The sequence below is a fragment of the Juglans microcarpa x Juglans regia genome, chromosome 1D (genome assembly GCF_004785595.1).
Source record: "Juglans microcarpa x Juglans regia isolate MS1-56 chromosome 1D, Jm3101_v1.0, whole genome shotgun sequence".
In the NCBI taxonomy this organism is placed as follows: domain Eukaryota; kingdom Viridiplantae; phylum Streptophyta; class Magnoliopsida; order Fagales; family Juglandaceae; genus Juglans; species Juglans microcarpa x Juglans regia.
Window position 1 is genome coordinate 49,562,072 of NC_054594.1, and position 12,892 is coordinate 49,574,963.

At 32.1% G+C, this 12,892-nt stretch overlaps 2 protein-coding genes across 2 annotated transcripts; both read left to right on the plus strand.

Annotated features, from left to right (window-relative positions):
- Nucleotides 1-995: 995 nt before the first annotated feature.
- Nucleotides 996-2,407, plus strand: LOC121235772 (RING-H2 finger protein ATL74-like). Its single transcript, XM_041132173.1, has one exon. The coding sequence runs from the start codon at nucleotides 1,510-1,512 to the stop codon at nucleotides 2,110-2,112; it is 603 nt and encodes a 200-aa protein (XP_040988107.1). The 5' UTR covers nucleotides 996-1,509; the 3' UTR covers nucleotides 2,113-2,407.
- Nucleotides 2,408-8,428: 6,021 nt separating this feature from the next.
- LOC121251550 lies at nucleotides 8,429-9,644 on the plus strand. The gene has a single exon (XM_041150829.1). It carries the CDS (start codon nucleotides 8,675-8,677, stop codon nucleotides 9,377-9,379), a length of 705 nt encoding a protein of 234 aa, XP_041006763.1. The 5' UTR covers nucleotides 8,429-8,674; the 3' UTR covers nucleotides 9,380-9,644.
- Nucleotides 9,645-12,892: the final 3,248 nt, after the last annotated feature.

Genomic DNA, 12,892 nt, shown 5'->3' on the forward strand with positions numbered 1-12,892 from the left:
TCATATAATTATATTTTAAAAAAAAATTAAAATTATAATAATATCTTTTTAAAATGATGTTGTTTCCTCATTTATCAATAAGACTGCACACGTAATCTCTTACTTAGGACTGTAAATAGAATTTCTCTTAATGATTACTATCATTGTTATTATATATTGCAATTATATATAATCGACCTACCATTCCAAACTAAATTGTACACACGCATGCTGAGATTCGCTTTACTCATGAATGTTGGGATCCAATGATGGACATTGGCCAAAAACCCAACGAACATTTTACTTAACCTTTAAATTAAAGGGAAAGTGGAAGAGTGGGAGAAGGATTTGGTGCTGAGAATAAGCATTTGTTTTTTATAAAAAATAAGCTAATAAGGATTAGGTGGGATCAGGTACCATAATCAAAATTCCCAGCAACTTTTCCTTCTACTTGATTCTGAAGTTTAACCCTCTTTGTTTGTCAGTAATTTCCTCAACGACGACAATGAAATGAAAAGAAAGCCAATAGATTAACTTAATTTCATTTAGTATTATAGCCTAGCTCCCCATCTGTATCGATCTCTGTTCTCGATGCCACATTCCAAGCGGCCTGGCCTACAAAGCCCTTAAAATACAACCTCTCACAATCTACAAATAACGCATCAAGCTCTCTCTTCCCCCTATCACTCAAATGAATAATCCTCTTGTATCATGAATCAAACCTCTCGTGTTGTATTAACTTTAGGAACGTCATGGCCACGTACGGTAAGGCGGAACGGGAGGTAGTTCTGATGATCTATTAATATATTATACCTTCCTTCGTCGTAGTTGTCATTAATTACGAGGTGTACGTTGGTCTGACGAAGAAACGATTTCATTGATGGTTTCGAGAGGACCATTTGTGAATAAAAATCCAGGTTGTTTGTATTCTTGTAATTAAGCTTATTGATAATTATCCTTCAAATGCTCAGACGCTGCCACTTCCCTTGTCCCGGTGACCAGCAATATGCTTTTTTCTCCCCACCTTCTAAGTCCTTTATCTAGTTGAGTCCTAATTAACTCAAAAGCAAGCCCACCTATCACTTCAGGTGAAAGCAGAACGACGAGATCCCAAACCCAAAACAAAGAAACCTCAAGCTGCCCCTACTTTATTTAATTTTTCCTTTGCCTTCCTCCGTTCACTGGCATCTTCACGGACAAATCCAAGCCTTATCTGGAGTTCTCCAGCAGCAGCCTTGTACAGCAGTCCAAGAACAGAAGGATCCGAAAACCAACAACTCGATCAGAGCTTTGTTCACACATGAGTGAGATGAAGTCTCTTCTTTCCATCTCTTTTGTAGTCCGATTTGCTGCTGAACAGTGGTGGAGTAACGAACTCACGAGCCTATTTGCATAAGTACTTCATCAAGCTGCAGACCGCAACAAGGCCTTTTCTGAAACGGAACCAAGAGAGAGCTAGCTAGGGAGCAAGAATTCGGGGTTCTCCTATTAGTTTTCGGTCCAGGTAAAAAGCAGTGACCCTGTTGAGCAATGGTGATAAGACTTCATCATCGTTCACACCGTCTCCTCCTCGATACAGAATCAAGCACGCCACCATCTATTAATGGAAGTAGAAGCACCCGTGGGTCTTATGGTAGCGAGGCAAACTTCGATACCAACATGGTGATTATCCTAGCAGCCTTGCTTTGTGCATTAATATGCGCGCTGGGACTAAATTCAATTGTGCGTTGCGCTCTAAGATGTAGCCGTAGGTTTGCGTTTGAAACACCGGATGAGACTGCTGCACGTCTGGCTGCCACGGGCCTTAAAAAGAGCGCATTGCGTCAGATCCCCGTAGCTGTATACGGGTCAGGGCTCAATATTCCGGCCACAGATTGTCCAATTTGCCTTGGCGAATTTGCGGATGGTGAGAAAGTTAGAGTGCTGCCAAAATGTAACCATGGTTTCCATGTAAGGTGTATAGACACTTGGTTGATGTCACACTCATCATGTCCAACTTGCCGGCAATCGTTGCTAGAACAGCCAGCAAGTTCCGAGGGTGGGGATGCTGATGCAGATGCTGGAAGTCGGCATATTACAAATGCATCGGAAGGACAAGGGGATGTGCCAATAGCTGTGGATGAGGTAAGTTGAATCTTGAATTGCAAATATATATATATATATATATATATATCTATATATCTCGCGATCCTCCACCTCTGCCCCCAACCAATTAATCGGAAGGAAATAGACAAATAGTAGGTTTTCTTTGTTTGTTTTAGATGGTAGCTGGTAATATTTTCTTTTACATATTGTTAGTTTAGTCATGATATATTATATTGTGCATAGAGAGGCGTCTTCTTACTTGCAACTTCAATATGTCTATCAAGGTTTCTGAGGCAAAACTGTATCTCATGTTTGGGATAAAGAAAATAATTTGTATTGAAAAGTTTCTTGTTTGCCTCTCACTTCCACCTCCCCGCCGGCGGCCGTGGCGGCTCTCTATTAATCTGAATTATCTGCTCATTTGTCCGAGGGTACCGTTCATCATGGTTTGATGAATCATGATATTCTCTACAGAAAACTAGAGTGGGTTTGTTGAATAGACAGATCTTGGTTTTGTAGAATGCAAGAACCAGCATTTGCACTCCACATAAAAGATATGGTTATATCACAAAATAGGAAATATTCCATCCTTTAAACTGGAAGCATTAAGAAGTCCATTGTAGGCATGAGATGATTTGGATATTTAATTAATCAGTAGTTAGATATAACCAAGTCTAAAATAGATAAGATTCATATAAGTCTTTTATAAATTCACACTTTTACAAAGACTTACATGAGATTTATCTATTTAGAGTTTGTATAAATAGTTTCTCTTCGTCATAACATGAACCTAGAAATTCAAGAAGATAAGACTTCACTTCAACTCAGGCAATGCTGTGACAAAAGCAATTTTTCTTTTTTGGGTTGCAGTTTGCAATCACTCCTCCTCCGAAGTGCTAACGATGAGGAATCTCCACGTGCATAGCACGTGCCTTTCTCTGGTCAATTATTATTCAAAGTGGTTTGCAATTGCATTGCCAACCAAAGTCAGATGAAAGGTGTTGATTCCTTCATTTTTGAGTTAAAAAAAAGTAGAGTTATTGGGCACAAAGGCATAATCGCCCTTTTCAATTTCGGAACTTGAGACTTGGACAGTAGTACTGGTGGCAATATTCCCATGTTGTGTAAAAAGTAAAGACGATGCTCATCCACCTAAGCTTGCGTGTGAGTCGAAATAATGTTGTCATGCTGACACCATTCTAAGTTTTAACACTTTCACACATTCCTCCTTCACATGGAAGAGATCATAAATGTTCAAAAAAGAAACAAAAACCATTTAATACTATCTGACAGGACTCTGAGAGCACTCTCATTTAATTAATTAAAAGTTAAATATAATGAAAATTTAGTTATTGAATTATAAAATGCATCACATTATAATAGTTATATTTTAAATATAACTATAATAACTTTTAAAGTAATTTCTAAATTTAAAAGATACTATTTATTCATCAAATTTATTTTAAATCATTTGTTTCTCTTTTCCAAAGTCTCTATCAATGTCTTTTTAGTTTCTATTTTTAATCTATAATTTAATTAGAATATGATTACTAATTAATATATAATATTATAAATAGTAAAATATGATAAAATAAAATAATTTCATAATTAAAAAAATTAAAATATTTTTAAAATTATTAATTACTCATGAATAAATGGATAATCTAATGTAGAGATTTAATGTGAATAGCCAAAGTAAAATTCATCTTTTATTATTTTATTGTCATATAATAAAAAAATAACTATCCCAATGTAAAGACTTATATGAATGGAATAGCTAAAAGTTAAATTCATCTTACATTCATAAAAAATATACTTTAACTTTAGCTAATCCAATGAGAGTGCTCTGAGGAGAGTACTTGGAAGTCCTAATGGCATTGTCAAGGACCTAATCATTTTCAAGTTTAAATTTTATTTAAAATTTGAAATTTTGACTAAAATTAAAATTTTTGAAGAGATTAATTTAGATTAAATTATTTATTTTAAAATCAAAATAATAATATAATATTATATATTTTAATAATTTTTTTATATTTAACAAAATAAATTATTTATATTACATCTCATAACTTTATTTACAAATTTTTATGAGCATATCTACGAGCATTTGTAAGCATTCAAGTCTTCTTTAACTGGACTTTTTTATTTTAGCACAATTTGTAGGACTCTAACTTTTATATTCATAATAATAATAATAAAAAGCACTGTTGAAAACACAGAGAAAAAAAATGAAGAATTGAAAAACGAGAGAAGGAAAATGTTTGTTGGGAATAATTATAGAGTAAAATAATAGTTTGGAGATAAATAGTGACTAATCAAATTTAGATAAACATATAGAATTATTAAAGCTCAAAAATAGAGTTTTGGATGTTTGTCTACTCCAATGCAGCCCACTTTTGAGTTACCTAACCAAATTTTGACTAGTCACTAACATTTGACTTGGCATGCCAGTGCTTTTACAATGGTCTAGGTATTGCCAAATTTAATTTTTTACTAGAATTTGAGGTAAATTTTTTGGAGAGATTAATCCTCATTAGACTAATAATCTTAAATTCAAAATAATAATATAATATTATATATTTTAATAATATTTTTTTAAAAAATTAATATTTTGTATTAATACTAAAATTTAATATTAAAAGAGATATCAATTAAGATTGGACGTGATTAATATTAAAAGAGAGGTAGTTGAATACACTTGTATTCTAAAATGTTCCAATCACATTGCACTACTTATTCTAAATAAAATGTTCCAATCACATTAGAAGAGCATCATTGCTGATTGGACGTGATTGATTGAGATATCAATTAAGAGATTTTTCCTTGATTCTAAAGATTGCGGCGAAGAATTTTATTTTTAAATTAGGGTGGAATCATCGGGATGATTTGCTGTTTGCATTGCATTTCGGTCCAACCATACGTCCACTATACACGCTGTAATGCGACTAGGACTAGGACTCATACGAGTATTACAATGACAACACCGTACCACTGTAGTACATAAGTTTGTTACGGATGGATGGATTGCACCCATTCGACGTTGCAAATCTGACTACCACATTATCGTAAACTAGGCCCAATAGAATATTTTCAGTGCCCACTTCGAGCCGAGTGGAACATTTTTTTTTAAATATATATATATATATATATTAAAAAAGGGGGTCATACTCATCAAGTAGCACAGTTCCTGTGACATAGGCAATCTTGGGCCTTTTTAGAGATCATTTATGGTTTTGGTGGATCGCGTTTATCATCTAATCAACTTTATTTCGAGACCAGAACATATGGCTTCCAGCGATGTTTACTTCCAACTGAATAGTTAAATTCCATGGCGTTGATTTGAGATGTAGATCGTAATCGAGTTTTAGATTTTCTGACTCATCCAAAGCACGAGTTTGAATTCACTTTCTTGGATTCATCATTTCTGTTTACTTGTTTGCACCCCCTCCTGTATTCTGATATTAATTTAATGCGGTAGCTTCATTGAAGAAAAAAAAAAAAAAAAAAGAGAAATGTTTTTACTCACAATAAAATCTCGTAAAATAAATATATAAATTAACATAATTTCATATAGTACTTTATAAATATTTTGCTCACAAAAAGATCTCACAACGTAAAGTATATCTAACGTATCATATGAAAATATGTCAGTTTGTATATTTACTTTTATGTAATATCTTTATGACTGTAACACTTCTCAACAAAAAATAACCATAATTGTATCAATTAATTTGGGTTACTTTCGGGGTGATATGATGACGAACTCGCCCTTGGAACAGTAGCTATAACTCAAACTAGACATTCTGTAATGGGAAAGGACTCCTAGGCATGGATGGAGCTGTCCAACGTCAAAATAAATGGCCCCGTTGGCATTTAGGGCATTTAGCATCCAATACAATATTCAATAACTGCAAATTGCCAATAAGAAAAACAATAATACATAACAGGAAAAGTCTTATTGCCAACGGGTTCGCATACCGATGTTAACATATAAGGCATTCGTTTAATGAAATTGTGCGAGTTGAAAACGGAAATGATTTTCGTGAGACAGATAATCTTTTCTTCTCTCAAAATTATTCTTTTTAATGATAATAAAAAAGGACATGTCAACATCGGTATGCTATTTGGTGAGCCAAACTGCTTGTACCTAGCAAAACTCTTATTGGTATTGTTATTATGAAGCCACAGTTCAAGAATGTGAAGGGAGAATGAGGAGTAACAAGTTAGAACTGATTAGAGGAGGGATGAAGTCAGATGGTTACCACCAATTGAAGGCTATACAAAGATTAACTTTGATACTACTATGAATAAGTAAAATAAGAAAATGGGCATATGAGTGTAATAGCAATAGACCACAGATGAGAGATTCTAATTGTTTTGTGTGCTATAAAGGATTTCATTGGAGAACTTGACTTAGCAAAAGCTTATGCATTATGGAGGACCATCGAGTTATGTAGTGAGCTAAATATTAAGAAAGTTATCTTTGAAAGTCATCTTTGAAAGTGACGCGCAAAAACTAATAAAAGATATAAAAGCAGGGAGGTTACATATGCATGGATGAGACAATTGAAGGAAACATACTTTGGCCCAAAGACTAGAATGTGAAGTGAGGATTTACCTATAGAAAAGGGAATAGTGTAGCTCATGAGCTAGCTAAGAGGGCACTACATGTGGATGGAGAGATTTGCTGGATTGAAGAGGGTCTAATTGAGATCAGTTTTATTGTAGAGAAAGAGATTAACTGACTTTCATATGATGAATGAAATGAGAATAAATATTTTGATGTTTAAAAAAAAAAATTGAAGCCACAGTTCAAGTTGTCATTCTTTATTTTTAAAGAGTCCTATTAAATTCATAAAGTGATTTTATAAATTATATCTTATTAAATTAATACAATTAAATATAACATGTTAGATCTATTTTATAATCTAATGTTAGGACTGTTCATCCGGATTCCGGCCCAAAAATTCAGGTATACCTGGACCGGGTTAACCCGGGCCGGAACTCGAATCAACCCATATTTTTTAAAACTTGGATGAATCTGGATTTTTTGATTCCAGGTTGATTTTTTTTTTTTTTTTGTTAATATCAAGTGAAAATTGAAAAGCATCGATCGATCGATCATCACCAACAAACGTCCCTTCAGGCACACCATGTAATACTACTGTGTTCTGATCCCTAATTCCATTTCGTAATTCCGGCATCCTTTAGCATTTCATGTACTCGTAACTCGATGATCTCATCCATGTAAAGAATTTCATTCTTCTTAAATTAGAGTTCGAGTACTTCCAGTATATAATATAACATCTGAAAACATCAAAACATACAAATTGAAGAAGAAGAAAAAGAAAAAAGAAAAAAAAAACCGAGTATTGGGTTTATCTGAATTTTACAATTTGATTTGTTCCGGATCAGAATTTGAAATAAGAAAAATCTAATATGAATGAACAGTCATATCCAATGCACAATAATAAGATACGTCAATTTATGAGTTTCATTTTATGTCATCGTTTTGGAATCAAAGTATTTTTCTTTAAAAATAAAATTGGAAGAAGGGGAGGTTGGGTACGTAGGTTTGGATCATTAGTATTTTTTTCATTTTTAGCTGTTTGGTCCATTAGTTGATATTGTTGTTGGTGGGTGATGTCTGCATTACCGAGGGTGTTTCATATTTATATTAGGACTCAATTAAGAGCGAAACGGCGAAAATATGGGAAAGGTATCATAGAAAACTCTTATTTAAGTCTTAACTTTAGTTGCGTTTAAGAGTTGAGTTGAATTGAGATGATAAAATCTTGTTAGAATATTATTTTTTAATATTATTATTATTTTAAAATTTGTAAATTGTTTATTATATTTTATGTTGAAATTTGAAAAAATTATAATAATGAGTTGAGATGAATTTAACTTCTAAATAAAGCCAATTGTCAACAATTTGAGATTTTAATAAATGTTTATTTAAAATAAATAAATAAATAAATAATAATAGGACGCTGAATTTATATATATATAATTTATATTATAAAAAATTTAATATCATCGTAGAGGAAAGAAAAAGAGAGAGATAGTAAATGTGCTGAGGTGTAAAGTCGAGTGTGGTGAGGTGTAAGAGAGGCCTAAATGGATTGGTCAGGCTTTGCACGCATGGGACGTATAGGGTGTGGCAGCCTCCGAACTGCATGCACTTTCCACGAGTTTCCACGTTCTTGTCACGGTCTCACCTAGAACCGTTATCTATGCAATGGCATTCATAAAACACAGAGAGTTTCTGAAGCTCGTGGAAAAACGTATCTACACGTTCCAGTACACATGGGCCACGTGGTCCTGGAACCCATAAAAAAGGAATTTCGAAGAAGTAATCAGGATTAGGAATTCAACAAAGACGGGCTCTGTTCTCTGACCCAATCTTGACCGTCCAAAATAAACTCCATCCTTCGCAACTTAAAAATTCACCATTTATCTTATCCTTATTTTAAACCGCTATTCGCAAATACAAAATTCCATTTAAGAGTTGCTTTCTAAATGCCAAGACAGACGAAAGACTGCAACAAGTAATCCAGCCTTTCTTTTCACCTTGGCCATTCCTTCCCTTCCCTTCCCTCCCCTTCCGATGGCTTCCTCCTCCTCTCCGAGCATTCGTTCCGTTTCCCATCGGAATCTCCGTCGTTCATTCCTCCATGAATACAATCATCGGAATCAGAATGCTCGACCTCCGTCTTCCTTGATGATGCCTAACCGCACGGAATCCGCCACCGGAAAAGGAAGAATAATATCGATGGCGACGTCGGCCAAGACTACTCATTTCAACAAACTGCAGGCTCGAGATCACGGCATCGGCGCGAAGATCTCTGGTGAAAACCTAGACCAGTGGATGCGGGAATCGGTAGTGGACATCGTGAAGAACCTACGCCAAGCGCCGCTGCTGGTGCAAGTGTATGAGGAGACTGAGAAAGGCGGGGCGGCGACGAGGTTGGAGACGGAAAAGGCGGTGAAGGAGAAGTGGGCGATGGTGAAGAGTAGATGGGAGAGAGGAGAGTCTCCGTTGCCACAAGGGGTAATATTCGTGGAAGAGCTTGGGGAGGAGGAGAGGGAGAGAGAATCAAATACGAAGGCGTGGGGGATAGTGGTGCAGGGGAGGGGGGCAGAGTGTGGACCCGTGTGTTATTTGTTGAAGACGAGCAGGGTGAAGGGATTGGGATCGACGTGTTGCACACATTTTTGTTTGGCGAAGGTGAAGGGGTTCAGGGAAACGACGGAGTCACAGCTCAAGAATTGTTGGTTGGTGCAACCTGCGTTCTCGTCTACCAACTCATGAATTTCCATGGCTGCCGATCGAGAATATATATATATATATATATATATATATATAGAAATTGATTTATTGATTTTGAAAGGGAGTTCCATCCGTGGGTTCATCAATTGCAATCTTTCTCATATACATATATGTATGTGTAAATTTGTACACCAATTATTATTTGATGCGCTGGGCCTGCGTTGGACTCTTGTTAATTAGTTTGCGACTTGTACTTTGTACAACTTAATTAATACAAAGTGCAACTAGTGATAGTCTCTTCGATCTATTTCTCTCTCTATTTATTTGTTCCCCCGATTTTGATCATTTGCTCTAGTTTACATTAAGTTCTCGACGTTACACGTAAGAGAATATAATGAAAATAAAGGAATTATGAAGGTAGAAAATAAAACATATTTTGTCCTCCTTCACGCTATAGTTAATGGTGGCCATAAATTATAACATAATGACATAAAATCCTTCAAAATAGTCAGAGTTGACATTATACCTCAATATACAAAATATAAAGAAATAAGTATATTTATTTAAAATACCACAAATATATTTAATTTAATAAATAAAATCTGACATATAATACTGCTAAGCATAATGGCATTAGCATTAGTCTATGCATATGCATATGCAAAGTCATATTTGCATAATATGACCCTAAAATCCTCCGTATTGACTTATGCATATCCAAATATTTAGCTACTAATGAACAGTGATTATCCAAATTTGGATAACCACTATTCACCCTACAAATCATATTTTAATTATTATTTCTCTTTCCTCCCACTCTCTCTCTCACAATCTTTCATTTTCTCCCTCCTTCAACAACACAACAAACCTTCATTTCCACATTTATTTTATAATTATAATATATTATATATATTTTTTCATTTTATTATATTTTTAATATAATAAATAAAAAAATTATATTTTTTATTATTGTATTTTTATTATTAATGTCAAATGTATGTAGTGGATACTAATTGCAAAATATATATATAAAAAAAATTGATTTTAGCAAAAAATAATAATAATAAAATAATAATAATTTATTATTATTTTGTCTCAAATATGTATAAACCAATATGAAAAATTGGCCTGAATGACAAAATAGATATGCAAAATAGGTGATTTTGTATATGCATATACCGATACTAATGCTCTAATAACTTTTTAAAGAAACTTGCTACCACCTTGTAGGGGTGCAAGACGTTCAGTCCTACCGAAAAAAAGCACATGACCAAATGGTTCTTCAGATTGATACTCTTATTAGTCGGTCTTTACGTGTGATTTTTTAGACCGGATTGAATTGAAACCGACCAAATATATATATTTTTTAAAATATTTTTTATATATATAATATATTCTTTTATATAATAATTATATAAATTAATTATATGATTTTTATGCAATGAGTCACCATTGATTATATATACAATTAAATTATTTAATATTCATTAATCATTTATAAAATATTAAAGAGATTAATTCATTTTAATTTTACTAAGTTAATTAATTTTTTGTATTAATTTTTATTGTCAAAAAAAGAAAAAATGAGAAAAAAAATTTTTATAGACTGAGTGGACCGATAGCTAATGATCTGGTCCGACAAAAATGATAAACCAAAATTTTTTACCTGTGACCGGATCAATTACACTACCCCTACCACTGTGTAACGTTAATTAAGCAATCGGATGCCTGATTTTCGAATCAAAAGTTTGCCTCACACGTTCCTATTTATCATTGAGTATTTGCTTTAAAAACTATATTTTTAAGGAATCAATACTTGAAACTTTTACGTAATAATATCCTTATACCTAGTTTATTACTCTTTTTTAACTATTTTTTTTCCCTTTGTGAATTTGAATTTGAATTAAAAATATCATAGCATTAGCTTCTTGCATAATTTAAAAATAAATAAATCGCATCAATCAACGTAATCAAGTAATTTAATTAAAAATAAATTTAATTTTAATATAAAATTATAAAAAAAGTTTGATATTCTCCTTATAATTTACAATATGTATATCACAATTAAGCATTACGAAAATGGGACTATTTCTTTCTGACAGTATTTTTGAAATTCAAAATGTAAACGAATATCAATTTTTATAAAATTAAATTTATTTTTAATTAAATTACATGATTATATTAATTTATTAAATTAATTTTCTTCTAAATTATGCAATAATGTCATGTTGGGATCTTTTAGTCTAGATCCAAAGAGCAAAAAAAAAAAAAAAAATAGTAAAACAGTAGCAAATGAGATATAAGTATATCATTACCCTTCACAAATCAATATTTTTGCTAATCTTTCTGGTTGAAATGTTGTCTCAATATGCTGCCTCAGCTAATTCCAAAACTCTAACTTGTTTGTTTTCATAATTCCTCTCAACTCATCTAATCATTATAATTTTTTTAAATTTCCATAAAAATAAAATAAACAATTCAATTTTTTTAAATTTCAAAACAAAATTAATATTAAAAAAATATATTTTAACAATATTTTATTCAATTTTTAACTTTAATCTCAACTCATCTCATCTCATCTGTGAAAATAAATGAGATATCAATTTTGCAAAAATTAAACGTTGAGATCTGAAGTTATAAAAATCTAAAAACTTATATTGATTTTGCAATTAACCTTATTTTCTATGAGTACCATTACAGGCACACAGGATCCCCGAAGGAATCCTACACACTGACATCAGTTTTTTTTTTTTTTATGGAAAATGATTTATACACAATATTTTTTACAATATATTTCACAATAATGTGTTATTTATAAAAGTAATATTACTTTACAAAAATACTATCATCTTACAATATTATTGTGAAAATATGTTGTATGAGTATTAATGCTCTTTTTTTATTCTTTGATCTCTCAGAAAGTCTGTCATTGTCGTTCATTCTTCCTATAAAAACTTATCAGCCTACTCAGAAATTCTAAAATATCTTTATTTACTTTACTTGATCATTACACTTTTCAGGATATTTATAACTTGGGATCATTAAACCCATCTTTAAGAGTGTGTTTGGACGTTAAAGTGAGTTGAATTGAGTTTAAATAATAAAATATTATTATAATATTATTTTTTAATATTATTATTATTTTAAAATTTAAAAAAATTGAATTGTTTATTATATTTTATGTTAAAATTTAAAAAAATTATAATAATGAGTTGAAAGTAGTTAAATATTCAAACAAAGCCTAAGAATATTCTTCCACTTTTAGATGGGCATAGGCTACAACCCATCTCAAATGATGAAACAATTTCTTAAAAAAAAAAAAAAAATCAGAGCACTATAGGTACTCATTTCTTTTTCATGGAAGGAAAATAGAGGACTGTAGGGACAGATCCAGAGGGTGGGCAGCGGGAAGAGTGAAATACATAGGTATTTCACGAATGATTTTATTTAACAAGAGAATTATAAAGAGAGATCATTTTTACAACTTTGTTTCAAATAGAAATTAGTTTTATAAAACAACTTATAAAGTATTTATAAAATATTTTTTATAAAATC